Raw genomic sequence first — 18,742 nt, 5'->3', positions numbered from 1 at the left:
AATACTGTCACTTCTGCCATAATCACTATGGGCACTAGAGGGCGCCACTGACTATAAAGAACAGAGACTGTATAAAGAATGGACAACGTGTCTCCTCGTCCTCACACTGTCAAAATATGACGATGATCGCTGATTATCGACAGCCATCCACTGAAATCTGCATTAATTTTTAAAGTTTCACGACCCTCATATACGACCTACAGGAACGTTTTCAATATAAGCATCAAAACCTCTGTATGTATATATATATATATATATATATATATATATATATATATATATATATATATGCACACAACAGTTGCTGCTATAAAGACGTCATTAAAGTTGAGAAACGCTTGCAGATTTGTTAGTCAACAAATCTCTGTTCTTAAGGTAAAAAATGTTACAAAAAACAGTTCAGGAAGCTGAATAAAAGACACTGGTGACATAAATTGGGTAGATATAATTATATCTCCTGGTGTTTGTCCGGCCTGTCACGCCACCCAAAAACGGCCTTTGTCGTTCTTTACACTCCATATTCTCACTCAATGACCACTAGAGGGCGCCACTGACTATAAAGAACAGAGACTGTATGAAGAATGGATGTCTCCTCGTCCTCACACCGTCAAAATATGACGATGATCGCTGATTATCGACAGCCATCAGGGTGAAAAGCCCTTCCACTCCTCCACTGAAATCTGCATTAATTCAGTGTGATTGTGTGATTATTCAGCCAAAGAGGCACAGCGAAGGGTTAAAGGCAGGCTGTATTAGCACAATGAGTCTCTGGGGGAGGACAGCTACAGGCGAGGATGTGCGTACAAGACAAATCTGAACCAGATTTAGCCCACATCTTTTCTTTTCACTGCTTTGCATGCCCTGCTCTCTCCTCTGTGGCTGTGATTCCCTGCAGGCTCTGTTACCTGTGAGCTTCTTGACCGGCTGCAGCCGGACGCTGATGGTCTGGTGGGTGAGCAGCGGGGAGGAGGGCAGCGAGCGCGACACGCCCTCCATGATTCGAATGTGCTGCATGCCCTCAGTCATGTGAAGCGGGGGCACGGCGTAGTCTCCTTCAAAGGCACAGTCGCTGTCGATGCTGCCACCTGCAGGACGGGAGGGAGAGCACAAGGCGGTCAGACACTTTCTCTGATTTATGTAGTGCATTAAATATTGGAATGGACCCTGTAAACTGTCATTTTAATTCCTGTAAAAGTTTCGACCAATTTATTGCTGCATTTTTCCCTTTTATTTAAGGTTATATTGTCATGCAATCATTTTTTATTTAAAAAAATAAATTAAATACAAAATAACATTCAGTCTAATGTCATATCGGTCGACCACTACCAGGTACGTACTGTATTTTGCACAGCATAATATATGTAGTTTGTGTTTAGGGAAATTAAATGTGGATGGTTTTAGTCCTGATTAGATCGCAGGGTCGGGGTGCATTTCAGCCCTGTGTGGCCAAAATGCATTACAACAACAAACACTGAAAAACGGTCCAGAAAAAAAAGATCCTGGCAAAAGTTTTTGTTTCTCCACCTCTTTCACAGATCGAAAATATATAGAACTTAGAAAAATATCATCCTGGTTAAACCCTTTTTCCATTTTGAAGTCTTACTGGTAAAAACAGGACAGAAAAAATTAAAATCAGACTTAGAAAAATGGATAATCAGGATTTTTTCTTGTCTCATTTGCCTCAATAGATAAATAGAAAAAGATATCAGAAATGCCCATTATAATTTACAGTCAGTTAGTTAAAAAGCAGCAAATCCTGCAAGCTATAAGCACAATCAACTTATGTGTGTTTTGTTGTATTGCATTAGGATCTACAGGTGTCTCTATGTGTCCCCCTCTGCAGAAAGTGTATACCCGACAGATCTGTGCACTCTGACAGCCCGCTCCCTTGATCCTGACATGAGTGCAGCACCATTATTGAGTGCAGTGGGATTGGCGTGACCCAGCGGAGCGAGCCGCCCTGCAGGCAACACGTGCCGTTTACATGCAGCCGCCTGATCTCTGCAACACAACACAGCACCCTACAGTCTGAATATAATAAAGGAGGATCCTCTAACCATCTGAAATGTGTTTAAACAAACCCCAAAAAGAGCACAGTCATGATCACGAGCGAGCATTTTATTTGCTTTCACAATGAGCAGCAATTACAGCCCAGCACAAACAACCACTCTCCATCATCCAACCTCCCATTTCTCCTCTTCAAAAACCACAAATTATGACAACTTAGGCAGCTTTTTTTAAACTTCACAGGCACACATACATTCCCCCAAGTGAACAAAAAAACTCCAGCTGTCTGTCTGTAAACACAACATCCATCCTGTGAATCAGCTGTGGCTCTCGTCCCTGCAGACGGAGCTGTAAGACCAACTGGTCAAGCGTCAGACAGCAGTGAGACACGAAGCCATTATCACACACTAATCCGTGACACGTCCCAGAGGAAGCCTGTGTGACGCTTCGGATGGGGTCAAACCAGTTTCTGTCATGCAAATACACTAGTATAACATCACACACACAACACACACACACACACAAACACGCACACACACGCACACACACGCACACACACACACACACACACACACACACACACACACACTGTGGCTCCAGAAGTGCTGGAGTCAGTCCACCCATTCACTGGGGAATGTCACTGCAGAAGCAAAAACAACAGCCAGAGCCGCGGTTTCATCCCCGCGCATGAAATGTTCCTCGTGTGTGCAGAGCTGGTGTGAATACCAAACAGTTAGCGGACTTGGTATTCTGGGAGCAATTACTGGTCGTCAACTCAGTTTTAATGCATTCCCATATTGAACGAAAACACACAAATAAAACAGCTTAAATACATTTTTGGTATTTGCAGCAAAATTTGGAGCAAAATGTACTTTAAGTTGAAGTGTGCAGTAAAATCAGTGTTTTTGGATTAATAGCATGTTTAAGGTCACACTAACTTTAACAGATTATATTTCCTTATTCATTGATTGTTATTTTCTCTATAAGATACTTATGGAAGCATTAAGAGGTAAGAAGAAGTCTGATCAGAACTATTTTCTCATTTTTTTTTTTTTTACTGAGTGAATGTTGTTGTAATGCTCATCTTGGCCACAACAGGCTGAATTGCACCTATAATAAGACTAAATCCACATGTTTGCTCAGATATTTAACGAAAACACGAAAATATAATCGCTTAAATACATTTTTAGTTAAATTTAAAGTTGTCACTGTGCAGTAAAATCAGTTTTTGTATTAATAAGTGCTGTTGCATAAATGTGAATGTTGCATGTTTAAGGCTGTGCTAACTTTAACAGATTATATTTTTTCCATGGTTTTCTTGATAATAACCAAAATCATTATCAAGAAAACCATGTTAAATGTCTAGATATCAGCTGTTAAATTAAACTCTTATGAGCTATTTTTGTTGTTATTATTATATTCGTTCAAACAAATGTACTTTTAGTTGTACCAGGCATTAAAATAAACAGGAAATTGAAGAAAACAATGGTGGTCTAACATTTTTTTCCATGACTGTTAATGGCACATTATCATTTCTTATTATTGTTAACAAAATGATGCACCCCTCATCTACCATCTATGCGCCTTTGGTTTGATTTCTGCTTGAGATATTGTAAATACTTGATAATGTAGAATTGCATGTAGACGATATATATCGCCCACTTCTAACCTCAGTTTATCATTAAAATTTCAAATAAACAATGTGTGAATGGAATCTTAACAGTAACTAGTAACTTGAGCTGGTGGTAACCAGTAAAACCACAGACGGACTCTAGCGGTGAAGCCCCCAGATAAAGGGCCCAGTTAGAGGACCACATGTGAGCTAAAACATGATAAAGTGCCCTCCTGGGCGCCCTTCAAGGAGAGAAAATGTGATGAAGTGGCCTCAGGGGCGGCCTTAAAACTGAGAAAACATGATGCACTGCCATCTACTCTAACTCTGCTCTGGTGTCCTTCTCATCTTATCACCCGGACCCTCAGACGGCTCGACTCCGCCACTGAGCACATTTCCCTCTGAGTCGTAGTAGATGCATGAAAAGATGCATCAAATAGAAATACTTAAGTACAAAATCTGAGGTACTTAAGTACAGCAAGACTTGAGGAATAGTACTTGAAGATAATCTTAAAATCCAAAGCAATGGGCTGCTATTTAATGGCAAAATGCAACACTTTCAATCACAACACTTGCAGACTGTGAAGCAGAAATCAGAAGGTGTGATTTAGGGCAAAGCTGGCGGGTGGAGAGGGAGGAGAAGCCGCACTTCAGCGGTGGAACCCGGAGAACAAAAGCGTGGAGGGGGAAATGATGAGTTTTATTCTAGCCTGTGATGAGAGACGTGTTGGAGGGCCACTCCAAGCCTCCAAATAAACACAAACACCTACTTGTCGAGGTGTTTGGCTCAAAACATGCTCGAGGAGGGGGAAAGACATGAAATTATAATTGCCCAAAACATTTCCTGCCAAGCACCGACATCCCCCTTGTTGATAAACATTGAGTGTTTTGTGCTGAATTACAAGAATATAAAATTCATACAGTCCTCTCCCAGTAAACACAACTTCATTTCCAGCAGTCGTAAAGTTTTCTGCTATAAAGTCGAGTAAAATACAACATTGCAAACAAGGCCTCGGCGGGTTTTCTGCTGCGGGGACATTAAGGGAGAAGAAATGGAGTCTGGAAAGAGACCGCCAGGAGAGAAGTATTACAGGAAATGAGGAGGTAAAGGTGGAGAAAGAGCTCACACACTGTTTCTCATTCACATAATGCACAGCCAGCCTGGGAGCAGCTCGGTGAGAACTGTAATAACAACAGAGAAGGAGACTAACTGCTCTGATGGCTGAACCAACGTCACTATATCACCACACAACACTCTATCAACCTTTCACATTAACTACTCATATAAATGTTAATTTCCCAATGAGTAAAGTGATGCTAACGCTGGTGAATTAGCAGGAATCAGGAAAAATTTGTTGGGTATGGTTCAGGTATGCAAGACCCAAAATAAACAAATTGTGAGATTTGTTGCTGTTAGAAAGCTCTGTTAATGTTTTGTTAACTTGTTTATTGAACTAAGTTCCATTCAGTAATAACCTGTTACTCTGCAAGTTGTCATATGTCCCACGCTCTTGAATGCACTACAGCCGTTCTGACGCTGCTGAATGCACCACACCTGAGTGCGAATTTCTGTGCTGTGAATGTTATATTTATCTCGATTAAGCGGCGGATAGATTATAATTTCCTTTTTGCTCTTTCCCAACATTCACCTGTTCCTCCTGGTTTATTGCTCCAGGTCATGGCTGACATCTATTTCTCTGCCCTCAGCTCCACGTTTAGCTCCACATTCGGTCTTTCTGTTTACTTCACTGGCAATTTACAAATGGAGCTGGAAAAGGTCTGTTGTCATGCACACTTCCGACATGTTTTATAGAGTAAATATGCTCACAGCTGATCACCGTAATCCACCTGTAATTTCTCATTCATATCATCAATCATATAATCACCCAGGCCTAATACAAGACTTCATTTTGGTGATAAGCATTATCTAGAGACCTTTTCCTGTCATACAGTCATGGAAAAAAATATTAGACCACCCTTGTTTTCTTCAGTTTCTTGTTCATTTTCTTGCCTGGTAAAACTAAAGGTACATTTGTTTTCACGAAAATTATGATAACCAAAATCATTATCAAGAAAACCATGGAAAATGTCTAGATATCAGCTCTTAAATTAAACTCTTATCTGCTATTTTTGTTGTTATCATTATATTTCTCCATTTTTGTTGTTCCTACAACTTGACAAGACTTTTGTCAGAGACTGTATGTCATGAATCTTTGAGAGTACTTTAAGAAAACTGTTTGCTTACCTTGGCCGACGTGGCTCAGGTGAGGGTCTAGACTGGGCGAGCGGGGGTCTGCCAGGTCCTCGCTGCCGCCATCTACAGAGGAGGAGCGGAAAGAGAAAGAATAGGAGTGAGCTCGGTGGAAGCGTGGCGAGGAGGCGAGCAGCAGCGCCACCTCCTCGTCTCCGATCAGCCAGGTGTGTGAGCGCAGGACCCCCAGCAGGCTGCTCACACACAGACCCTCCACGCCCTTCCTCCGGGGCCGCAAGTGGCCCCTCATGGTGGCGAAGGGGGACCGCGCAGACAGGCTCCACGCCTTCCTCCTGCCCATGATTTACACTAGTGAGATCTATCTCTGGGGCCGGCCCGGGCAGATAACAACATAGTTTACATTGCAGCCAGTGTTGCATGCAGAGTGCTGAGTGTGAGAGGCTCTACGGTTCAATGAGCCGGACGAGCAGGGAAACAGTGGGCGTGTCCCAGGATAGATCCACATACGGTTAATGATATGAGGATCAATTACGCCCAAGGGAGCAGCAGGCAGAATTAGCCACAGTGCATGGAGCCGAGATGAGAAGGGGGGCCAGCGGGCGGTGTCACCGGGGATCGTTTCATAATCCTGTGCATAGATCTACTGTAAAGCACGATAGGCCAGCAGAGGAACAAACGATTTATACTCAGAATAAACACGTCCCACTGGAGTTAAGCAAGCTATTAATAAAATCTACGAGGATGCATGAAAATGAGTCTAAAGCGGCGGCTTTGCTTTGTGTGGACAGATCAAACGTGCATTAAGTAGAAAAACATGCGGGGCATCTTTATCGCAGAAGGATTGTATGTTTTGGCTCGGCCCCCACATCGTGTTTCAATCACAGAGCTCACCGTCAGCCCACAAAACCCAAACAAATACTCCAGCGTTATCTCTCCCATCTCTGTGAGCCAGTGGCCACGCAGCGGGCCAGATTGGCTCGCTGGTGGACGGATCGAGCTTGTCGATGGACAGATAGAATGAGCTGCGGGGCGTGATTGTGTGAGAACTGGGCCAGCTTCAGATTGACACTGATTGTGTGAGGGAGCCCTCTGCAGAGGATTTACAGGGATCGCTTCACGACCCGAGCCTCGGCGTCAGCAGGTGTCAAATTAACAGGAAGACCAACAAAATGTGGAATGTTATGCAATCAAAACATACAAAAGCTTCATTTAAATGCTGCATACTGCACATTTCGCCAGTTTTAAATCCTGTTTTTTGGCAAAATTTTTATATTTTTTCCATGTCTTTGTAAAAAAAAACACTACACTGCTGTGCAATATAAATATTCTATTTTACAGTTTTATAATTTGTATATTTTATATTTATATTTTATTTATCTGACATTTCAGAGTACAATAAAAAATGTGCAATTTTTTTTAAGTTAAAATTAAATAAAGTCTGTCTTAGTCCAAGTCATAAAGACGAAGCTACACTAAATATATTAATTTTATACCATTTGTAGAATCAGCTTGTTTCTGACCTGAAATCTGTTAAACCAACAAAAGTATCCACATATTATATATATTTTTATCTGTATTCAGACAGAAGAATGAAAGAATAAAATTAAGTCATGTTAAAGTGGGGCAAATATTCAAATTTTTTAATCTAATATTCATTGATAATGCAAGTTTGGTGGCTTTAAAGTTTGCACAATACCACTTTTTCAGGTCCAATACCGATACAACAACTGCAGCTATAAAAGCAACTTTAAAAACCTCATGGCCAAACTGTGCAAGCAATGCAATGCCCACAACAATACCAATATAATAATAATAATAATAATAATAATAATAATACTAATAATAATAATAATAATAATAATATATAACAAATACTGCATCTATATTATAGTTTAGGGTTATGGATCAGATCAGATTATACTTTCATATGGGGATTTTGGACAATATTGGCTCGGCTCGTTCCGGCACTTTAAAGCATCACATTGATTGAATATTGGCTACAATCTATTATGAAGTATGTTTCCACATCTCTTCCTTTCACCAAACATAATGGCTCACACACAAACAAAAACATGTCAATTATAGCTTTTTTTTTTTTTTTTTTTTACCCCTGAAAAATAATGAATGACTTCAGAAGGAAAAATATGTTTTTGTCACATTATTTGTTATGATTTTGGATCAACTTTTTACTGACAATTCACATCATGTTGTGTTTTCTAACAGAGTTGTTGCTTCAATACAAAACATTTTCATGCGAGACAAAAACAGTTTAATTTTTAAAGGTTACAATAGTTTGAAGCATGAAAAAGCTGGTAGCTGATTAATATAATTCATTAATAAATTACTGTAAAATCAGCTGTTACCCCAAAGCTCTAAAGAAATAAGAAGGTGCATAAAAGGCATAAATTATATAATGTAATACAATAATAGAAACCTTGAACAAACATTCAAAGAATTTTTTTGGTCTTTTTTGTCGGATTTACTCTTTTAAATTTCATATAAAAAAAAATGTGAGTCTTCTTCAATTCATAATAATAATAATAATAATGATAATGATGATAATAATAATAATAAATACAAAATAAAAGAGAATAATTAAATAATAATAATAATAACAACTTTGATTTTTATAGTGCTTTTAAAAAGGTACGCAAAGTTGGATTAATTAAAATAATTAAATAAAATAAATACATCCATAATGGAACTATTTTGTCAGATTTACTCCACTTCTTTTTCACTTTCTCTGCATTAAATCTTTTGACCAACTTCAGTCCTGACCATAGCTAAAAAAAATTATAATAATGTAATACAATAATTTTAACCCTTTAATGCCATTTTAGAAATATTAACCACGTTTTAAATGATAAAAACTCAAAATATGAAATATTTTCCATATACTACCTGCAAACTGGATTTTCTTAGGGGGATCATTATTATTAATATTACACCATTGGATGACAACAAACTAGCATTAACACAGGTAAAATTATTGAGTATTTTTAATTGAAAAAAATGCAAAATAGGCACCAAAGGGCGCTCAATGGTTACATTTATACAACCACAATGGCAAAAAATCTATTTCAGCTTTTTTGTAACTAAAGTAATGTGGCCCTGTAAATTTTTCATTTGGTACCAGCCTGAATATGACATTGATTTTTAGATTTTCTTCTTCTTGGTGTTTGCAGACACGGTGGATCCTGCAGCAAACACCTCCACCAGCCCAACGTCGAACCTCATATACCTGATGAGCCACAAAATCAATGCTGTGAGAATCAATACGGGCCTTAAAGATGACACGCTGAGCCATGAACACACACATGCATGCACGTATGAAGAGTGTGATGTTGTCAGCGGAAAGCTCGCTGACATACAGTCACAGATTCTGCTCTCTCGCTATGCTCCCGCCGCGCCGCTGATTAGCACCTGAGGTGACGCTTCTGAGCAGCTTGCTCGTCATCCAGAGCCTGAAATGTCATATCTGAGGCGTTAATAACTTCAATAAACACAGAAGTTAAAGCAGCAGCATTAGATGTGATAGATTACAATCATCTTGGGTCTGAAGTAGACGTGTAAAGAGATTATATTTGTATCTGTGGTTGGAAAGAAGAACAGAATTGGGCGTGGATTAAACCAGAAGTCATGTTAAATTGGGCAAATATTGTATTTTCTGATCTAATATCCATTGGCAATATCATTCTGGTCCTTCAAAGCATCAAATTGATTTATAAAATCTATTAGGAAGAATATTTCCACATCCTCATAATGGGTGATGCAAAGACATGTCACCATAACATGCTTTTCCCCTAATAATGATATTGTTTCCGTCACATTATTTGTGTTTTGCTGAATAATATGTTTGGATTCGGGTACGTCAATTTCACCTGCAAATTTTTTAGGAAAATCTATATCCTCATCCTCTTCATATGTGTGGTGAAACAGTTTGATTGTGAAACTAGTATTGGTGTAAAAAGAGCTGCAGGTTTTGCTGGAAATGGGACAACTTTAACTCAGGTTCTATTATTTTCCCACCTATTTTCTACCGGCGTCAGGACGTGTCAAACTAACAGGAAGACCAACAAAATGTCAAATGTTATGCAATCAAGATATACAATCAGGGCAGGACTGTAAAGCTTCATGCAAATGCTGCACATTGCATGTTCTCCAGTATTAAACCCTTTATTTCTGCACAATTTTTGGACTTTTTTTAGTCTATTCATCTACAAAAACACTTTTTGCTGCTACACTACACTGTAATAGATTACAATCATATTGGGCCTCTTCTTCTTCATTTGTGTGGTGAAACAGCTTCTGATTGTGACACACAAGTATAAAAAGAGCTGCAGGTTTTGCTAGAAATGCAACAACTTTAACTCAGGTTCTATCATTTTTTTCCACCCACAACATGACAATTCTACGCTAAACCACCAGTCTGAATGATTTGTTCAGGAGGAGATTTGGAAGAACTCCACTCCGCTTCTCGTCTTTACGGCAGCCTCACTATCTCTCCTTTTTAAGGCTCGGCAAACACATCTTTGTCGCTCTTTTATTCAGGAGAGAAAGCATCTTTTCTCCCGTGCAGATTGCTCTCTTGTTACCAGCAATCGCGGCACAATGTCCTGCCACACAGATCAATGGCCTATTAAGCAGGGAACATGAAAGGGGAGGACCCACGTTTGACAGAAGACAGAGACGTGTTTTCTTTCCCACCACGGGAACAAACAGTGGACATCAGTCTCCTTCCTTACAGGACATCAACGCCGTCTCAGTGTCCGGCTCTGTACCCACTTCCTGCTCCCTCTGAAGCTAAGAGACCATCTCCTGAACCTGGAGAAAGAATGGCGCTCTCACTCTGGAGCTGTGATGCCACGGCGCTGCGTTAGGATGTCAAAGGAGCAAGACAATTTTGCACTCGGACAAAGAGTCATTATGGGAGAAGTCGGCGTGACATGTGATGGTGATCCTACGGAGCGTGGCGAGGAGAACTCCACCATCATTACCGCTCAGACGACTCTGATCAACCTGGTGTTCAGGCTGACTTCTGCTCCTAAATGAGGCTCCGCTCCCAGGTAATGTCTCGGGATCATTACTGTAAACTGTGTGATCACCTGAGTCGACAGTCAGATACTCACATTAAGCAAATATTTAAAAACAAGGAGGAAAAGACTTTATAGAGGCTGAATCATGGACAGGCGAGGCCGCATCAGAGAGCAGATAATAACATGACATGTCATATACACCCATATATAGGTAGAAATGAAGGCTGGGGGAAGCCTAAACATAAATATTAATATTAACATACTGTTTCAGACTTATATACTCCAATAACTCGAGAGCGTTGGAAAGAAGAGTCATTATTTGTCTCGATCTGTATTCGGACAGAAGAACAGAGGTGGGCGTGGATTAAACCAGAAGTCATGTGAATATGGGCAAATATTGCATTCTTATGCTTATGAATGTTGTCATTAAGTGTCATTCGGTCAGTTATGTCACCTTTAATGCAAAGTTGACATTGTTTTAGATGTCTGAAACTATCACAGCAAAGAAAAAAAGTGGAAAACTCCCAAAAATGTATACGTACACTTAAGTTGTTGACTAAGATATTTATAAATCAGTATCATAATCTGTTTAACTACTTCCTCACTTCCTGTTTGAACATACATGATCACAAATGTTAAAAGTAACTTTTTTGATCCTCTTTTTTTTGTTTTTTCCCCCCAAAAGTACAAACTGTAAATGTACATGAATATGTCAGGGCCCTCTTTTTGAGGAAGTAATCCTGTGTTCTTGTCAAAGAAATCCCAAACAACACCAGTTTCTGGAAATGTACTGGTAATTTTCCATCCCTTTGCCATCCCAGTTATGATGCAGCATCACTACACCGGAGGATTTTTAGATCTTTTGTTGTTCTAGTTGATCTGATCAAATTCAACTCAAAAAAGTAAAATGCTTTTGTTAATTTCCAAAACACACATGACAACATGTAGATCCACTGTGATCATAGTCAGAATGTGTTTGTACACTAACAGAAAGGAGCATTTAAGATGTTATTTATAGCAGTGGTTTCACTTGAGATCTAATTTTGGTTCATCAACTAAAATGAGTTTGACTCTCCTGATTATAATAATTAGAAAGTCTCTCCTCTGGGTTAATCTTGGTTTCTGGTTCATCAGGGTTATGATCTTTACGCTGGAAGTCCAAAGTGTCTGAATGACATAATAACCTGGAGGAGATCAGCTGGAACCAATCACAATCTGAGACGGATTCGGTTGTTTCTCTGTGACGGATTGATCACGTCACACTGAGGACGAACAGACAGTATTAAACGTGCAATCGATCGATGGTCGTCTTCTGCTCGCAGGACGCCACCAAACAATAGACGGAGAAACAGATTGATGTAACGGAGACACATCCGGATATTAGAGCTGGGAGAATTACATCCTGCAGCTCAGGGACTTCACTCTGATTCAGTGTTAGCTTTGTTTCTACCTCTGATTGGCTCTGTGCGGCTGAATGTTGCCAACTTGTTGTCAATTCCAAGTTTCTCCAGGAAGGAAACTAAGGGGGCTAATTAACTGCCAGTCATCTAACTGTCACAGCAAATCTTTCTCACCATTCATCAAAATAACACCACAGGTTAGAAAATAGAGGAGAAATCTTCTTCATACTGTTTTACTAAAGTTTTTTTGTTTTGCATTATTGATCTGTCATTTTTTTACCCTTTCATTTGTCTTTTTTTTATTTTTTTATCTCAAACTCTGTTTTGGATTGAGTTTTTATTACTATTGTATTTTATTGTTTTACTGTTTTTAGTATTTTATTCTTTTTATTGTTTTTATTTATACCCAGTTGTGTATGATGTATTCTATTTTAATAACTGTACAGCACTTTGGTCAACTGAGGTTGTTTTTAAATGTGCTCTATAAATAAACTTTGACTTGACTTGATCTTTTTTTAACGATATGGCTAAAATCTTCTGCTCATAAAGGTCATTTCATATCATCATCATATATCAAATATATATCACAATATAGCATGCTTTCTGTGAATTCAGCAAATAAATAGTTTACATGGTAAAGCCTGTTTCTGTATTCTTTATAGGGCAAAAAAGAAACTATGTAGCATTTTCAACTAGGGTTGTCAAAAGTATCGATACTCAAAAAAGTATCGAAACTAAAACATTGTATCCGAATACAATACTCATTTTCAAAAGTATCAATCCAACAACTTATTAAGCAGCTAAACCATACAACCTCAAAATATTGTTGTAATTGTTATTGTTTATTGTATTTATTTATTTTTTGCACTACCTCAGACCTGAAGCTTGTTAGCATAGTTGCAGTTTCTTTTTGCACAACTGTTTTTTAATATAAATATTTAACCTGTGATTCTGTTAATTTTTTTACATGTTGCATTTTTCTTGTTAATAAAAATATTTCTGTTAAATTTTGGGGTCTTTGTTTTTATCCTTGTGGTATTGAAAATGGTATCGAGTATCGAATATTTTCCTATCGGAATCGAGTTGAAACTTTTAGTATCGTGACAACCCTATTTTCAACTTAATAAAACAGTTTAGAAATCATTGCGATGGTAAAATGACCTGTTTCCTTCCATTCTGTCTCAAAAAAACAAAAACCAGCCTTGCATGATCTGTACTAGTCTTGGTATTGGAGGATTGGAGAGTCTTGAGAGAATGAGTGAGAAAACGAAACACCAATTCTACACATACAAGCACCCCTCAAGCAGCGGTTACCCGCGTCGGCTAGCTATAAGAACAAGCTGTTCGTGTTCGTGCTATTGCTAATATGTTGGTCATAGCTGATCACCAAAAAGACCTAAGAAAAGGTGTTCGGCAGAGGAGGTGAGGGAAGCTGAGGGATCCAAAACAGATGCTGACCTGCTTATTCTGCTCATGTGATTCTAAGTACTACTTCGTTTTCAGCTTATAATAACCTCTGCTAATAACTCAGACCTGAAATGTTACTCTGCCTAAATATTGCCACGACTACATTCATGCACACAAACACATAGTAAACAGATGAAGATATTAGTGTTAATTAACTACACTGGGCAGAAAAGTATAGTGTAGGCACGTAGAAGTTGAACAATAAAGCCTAATGAATGATGAGAGTTACTCACAATTTATTTTAACCAATATTTGGGTTGATGTGGACCTGTAGACCTTTATGTACAGAGAAGTCATAGTTCTGTTCAAAGAACGATATGATCTGTATCGGTATTTGGGTAGAAGACTGTAAACTGATGAAGTCACGATTAATCTTGTATCTTCCTGCCTTATATTCATTGGTTGATTTAACATTGGTATATAATTAATTCAAATACACATTTCCAAATCTTTTCAATCAATTTTAAGAAACATAAATGCTGACTCAGACATTTTTTCCCTCAATAATAACACGTAATTATCAGTTTCCACCACATTATCTGTGCTTCATCGAATAACGTTTTCAGATCCGAACAATCTGCATGTTTGTTATGTTTGTTATTTTTACATTCATACATTTTCTCTTCAGCTAAGTTTCAGCCTTATTATGATGGGAAACCCTGGTATGTGCTTATTATTATCATCTCCGACGACAACTGTGTCTTGCCATATCTTGATATATTAATTTCTATATGATTCCATTTAAAGACGCTAAAATATCTCACTGAATCACTGCCAGGCCGTGGCTGAGCGTACCTTAAACACTCGCCGCCTACAAACAAAGAAAGACAGAGATAAATAACTGTAAGTTCTCTGCAGCACATGACACATTCCTAATTAAGTGGCGTGCATTTTTCTGCAATCCTATTATTCTCTTCTTCTCCAGAGAGCTGAATGTTAAACTATCTCAAATCCCCATAAATCTGATGCAGAAACAGAGGGATCATGCGAGAGCAGGCGTAATAAAACACGCTGACATTTATTCATCCCACACACAAACACAAACAAACAAACAGGCTCCATACATCTCGTGGAGTTGTAACGTGTGAGCAGATGTACCGCCAGGCTAATTTACCAGAATAGAGATCGATTTAAAGAGTGTTAAAAAGAAAAGTTTGGAAGGGGAAGAAAGGTAAATGCCAAGCAGTGAATCAGTGCTGAGTCCTGCAGAGAAACGAGCTGCTGCCAAACTCCTGATGTCACCACGGATACGAACGCTGATTTTACCATCCTGAATGATTCTTTACGTCAACCAGAGACGTTTTGAGTCTACTGTGGTAGGTTTACTCTTTAATTACATATAAAATGTGGTAATTCTGACATTAAGCAGGTAGCTCAGTGAGGATATTCTTTAAGACAGAGAATAAAAAGGTGCAAAAAAGGAAATATTACATCATGTAATACAATTTAACAATAATGGAAACCTTGAACAAACATTCAAATTAATTTTTTTTTTGACTATTTTTTCACATTTACTCATTTTAATTACATATAAAATGTAGTAATTCTGACATAAACCAGGTATCTTCTTCAATACATGATTAAATAAATTAATAATAATACATTTGATGTATATCACGCTTTTTAAAAGGTACTCAACGGTGGATTAATTAAAGTAATAAAATAAAATAAATAAAACCATAATGGAAACCTTGAACTATTTTGTCAGATGTACCAATTTAGTCAAAAATGTGAATTAAATTAAATTTAAAAAGTAATTCATGTAAATAAATCAGATAAAACTGAAATAAATATGTAAGAAATTAATGTAACTATAGCTGATAGAATCCACTCCATTTACATTAATATAATAACTTAATAACCTTTAATACATTTTTTATTTATTTAAAATGTTTTTTTGTTCCAATTTATAATTTCTATCATTTTCAAATGATCAAATTGTATTTTGCTTCGTCACATACCGAAACAGTTATGACATAAAATATTAATTTATTTATTATTATCATTATTATTATTATTATTTAGGTATATTCTATCAGCATTAGATACATTTCTTATAGTATATTTATCTTAGTTTTATTTGATTAAATTACATTAAACGTGTACTTTTTTGGTTTATGTTTTAGAACTACTCGACTCAATTGGATGGATTTGTTTTTATTTATTTAAGTCATTTTAATGAGTAAACCTGACAAAATAGAGTGTTTTGTTTTAGCTTTTATTATGCTTGTTGATATTGCTTGACATGATGTTTTATTGGCTTTTCTGCACCTTTTATTTCTTTAAAGATCAGAACCTCGACTGGAAAGCACTTTGTGTTGCCTCCTGCTGTTTTTAAATGTGTTTTATAAATAAACTGACTCCACTTAAAAGCTTCATCGCACCTGAAAGAATAATAACTTGAAGACATTTACGTGAGCATAAGACCTCCGACTTGTGATTCTTTCCAATAAATCACAGTTTTTCGTCTATAAAATGTCTATAAACAGCGATCCTACATCCCAAGGCAGAGCTTCAAACTTGTTGTTTTTATCCGACAAACAGTCCACAATCAAAACATATTCCATTCATAACGTTACAAAACAGAAAAAACTCATATTTGAGAAGCTGAAATCAAGCAAATGTTTGGCACTTTTTGCATCCCAAGTTACAGAAGTAAACATTTTGTCAGCAGAGAGACAGCAGGCAGCCTCACACTGTTCCTGCAGCTCAACAACTCACCCATTCTGCAGAAAACAGGAAGAATTTAAGAAACGTAAACATCGTGCATGAGGTAAGAGGCTAAAAATGGCTTATGAAGACGATTTAGATGTATGCAAAAGTGTGATTTCGTTCTCAGACGTACACTATTCTTCTCTGCTTTGAGTTCATGTAAGTTGGGATTTAATCAGATTCTCAACAAGGTGCAGCATCTTAATGAATCACAGCAGAACTCACAGAGAGCTGCAGCGAGACGCACCACAGAGCACACATCTGCTCGGACATCTTCATTAGCATCAGCCTCAATGTAAGCTAACACACACACACACACACACACACACACACACACACACACACACACACACACACACATTCTTGTTCTTCTATCTTTGTGAGGGCCCTCATTGGAATAGTGAATTCCCTTGCAAGGTTAGAATAGTTTTTAATTTTTCATTCGTTTTAGTTTTAGTTTTTATTAGTTTTAGTGTTAGTTTTAGTTTTTTGTAATGGGGTATTTGTCGGGTGGGAGATTAAAAGAGGTCACAGTAAATTTTGCCTTTATTTGCTTTGTCTTATCCATCTTCATTATGTATGAAAAAAGTTGACAAAGACGAAAACAAAGGACATTTTCACTATAATTTTAGTTAGTTTTGTAACCACACAATACAGTTTCAGTTAGTTAATTAATAATCTTTTTTTAAACATGAACTTAATTGTAACCTTTAACCCTTAAATCAAAGTTTGAAATCTAAAAAAAAAGCCTTTAAAGAAGTGAGGACCGGCCGAAATGTCTTCACTTTGCAAAAATTTCCTCACTCTGTTGGTTAAAAACGTGTTCTGGTCCTCACTATGTAGGAAGTACAAGAACACACACACACACACACACACACACACACACACACACACACACACACACACACACACACACACACACACACACACACACACACACACACACACAGAGTAAGGATACTTTCAGACTAAGAATATTCTCTGCAGGGGAGACTTGTGTCTATTTTATTATCATACATCTCACTCTCCCCAACAAGTATACATTTTAGATAAATTATGGATGATTTTCCTTTCCGACTACAAATTTAAAAACTACAAAAGTTAGTAAAAAGTAAATTTGTAGTGTAACTTGGTTCCTATCATGAACAGGGCTGTGCAAAAAAACAAACCACAGTAAAAGACGGACAGAAGTGGTGATGGAAAAACAGCCGGGCCGCAAAAATCATAGAAAAAATAATAAAAAAACACATCAGCAATGCACCCAGTCAAATAAAAGAATGCCACACCTTCGCTGATTTTAAACTGAAGATAAAATATCAACCCAAAGTACACATCATAGACACACATTAACACCTGCTGCTTCTCAGTGCTGTAAAATCTTTTATAGCCTTTTTACTATTACGCTTTAATCATAGTGTACATTTTCTGTCATTCTCTGCTTCCCGCTCAGGGACTGTATGGAAACTCTAGTACAGCTAAGAAGCATCTTTACAGAAACACTTTTCTAATAAAGTGCATGAATATTTATTTATTTATTATCATTAAATGTAAATATTAATTAACAAATGAGTGGGTATTTTTTTTAAAAATCCACATTTTCTCTGATCCCAGCTTTGGAAACATTAAATATCACTGCAAACTAAATATAGTTTGCCTTCAGGCTGTTTGTCAGACAAAACAAGACATTTAAAGACTCATTTTGTGGCTTTGCGGAACAATAATGGGCATTATTTACTTATTGTGTCTACAAAACCATTAAAAAAGATAGTTACATAAAGGAGCATGATGACAGCCTTCAGCTGACTCTGACCTTCATCGCTGTTTAAACACTTTCACATGAGATAAATGAACAAACATCTGATGGATGTAAAGTCTTTTAAGGCCATGTGGTTTCTGTTTCGGCCTCGTGGTGATTTTAAAGCTCCACAGATGGACGCGGAGCTGTTTGTCTGTTTCACCTGCAGTGAAAAAGGCCAAAAGACGATCCTGTCATTTCTTTAGCAGCGTCTGTTAGAGGAGGACAAACTGCAGCTCCCAACAGAGAGACGGGATGGTTATGGAGCGTGTTGTGAGTCTGTGGGGAGAGCGTGATGCAGGTGAGCTCAGTGGAATATAGTAAGAAAGAGGCGGCAGCTTCACAAGCTGTTAACTGCGTTTAGGACAATGCTCACATCAGCTCTGAATTAACGTGTGTATCCTGCTTTTTACAAGCAAGAAAACAAGAGAAGAAGCAGCCAGAGAGGCTGACGTAGTGTGTTTGTGTGTGTGTGCATGTGTGTGGGCAGCAGACACGGCT

General features: G+C 37.8%; 1 protein-coding gene across 4 annotated transcripts in view; it reads right to left on the bottom strand.

Annotated features, from left to right (window-relative positions):
• The window catches only part of tanc2b (tetratricopeptide repeat, ankyrin repeat and coiled-coil containing 2b), a 218,633-nt gene that overhangs the window by 108,121 nt on the left and 91,770 nt on the right, over positions 1 to 18,742 (bottom strand). For all 4 annotated transcript variants that reach the window (XM_059325075.1, XM_059325072.1, XM_059325073.1 and 1 more), the window contains 2 exons: positions 5,865 to 5,936; positions 906 to 1,085 (listed from right to left, as the gene is read on the bottom strand). In XM_059325075.1, the coding sequence (XP_059181058.1) occupies positions 906 to 1,085; positions 5,865 to 5,936 (252 nt within the window). The remainder of the gene's footprint in view (positions 1 to 905; positions 1,086 to 5,864; positions 5,937 to 18,742) is intronic.

The sequence above is a fragment of the Centropristis striata genome, chromosome 21 (assembly GCF_030273125.1).
Source record: "Centropristis striata isolate RG_2023a ecotype Rhode Island chromosome 21, C.striata_1.0, whole genome shotgun sequence".
NCBI lineage: Eukaryota > Metazoa > Chordata > Actinopteri > Perciformes > Serranidae > Centropristis > Centropristis striata.
The sequence above is the reverse complement of the archived record's forward strand: the minus strand, read 5'-3'. Positions and strand labels throughout refer to the sequence as shown.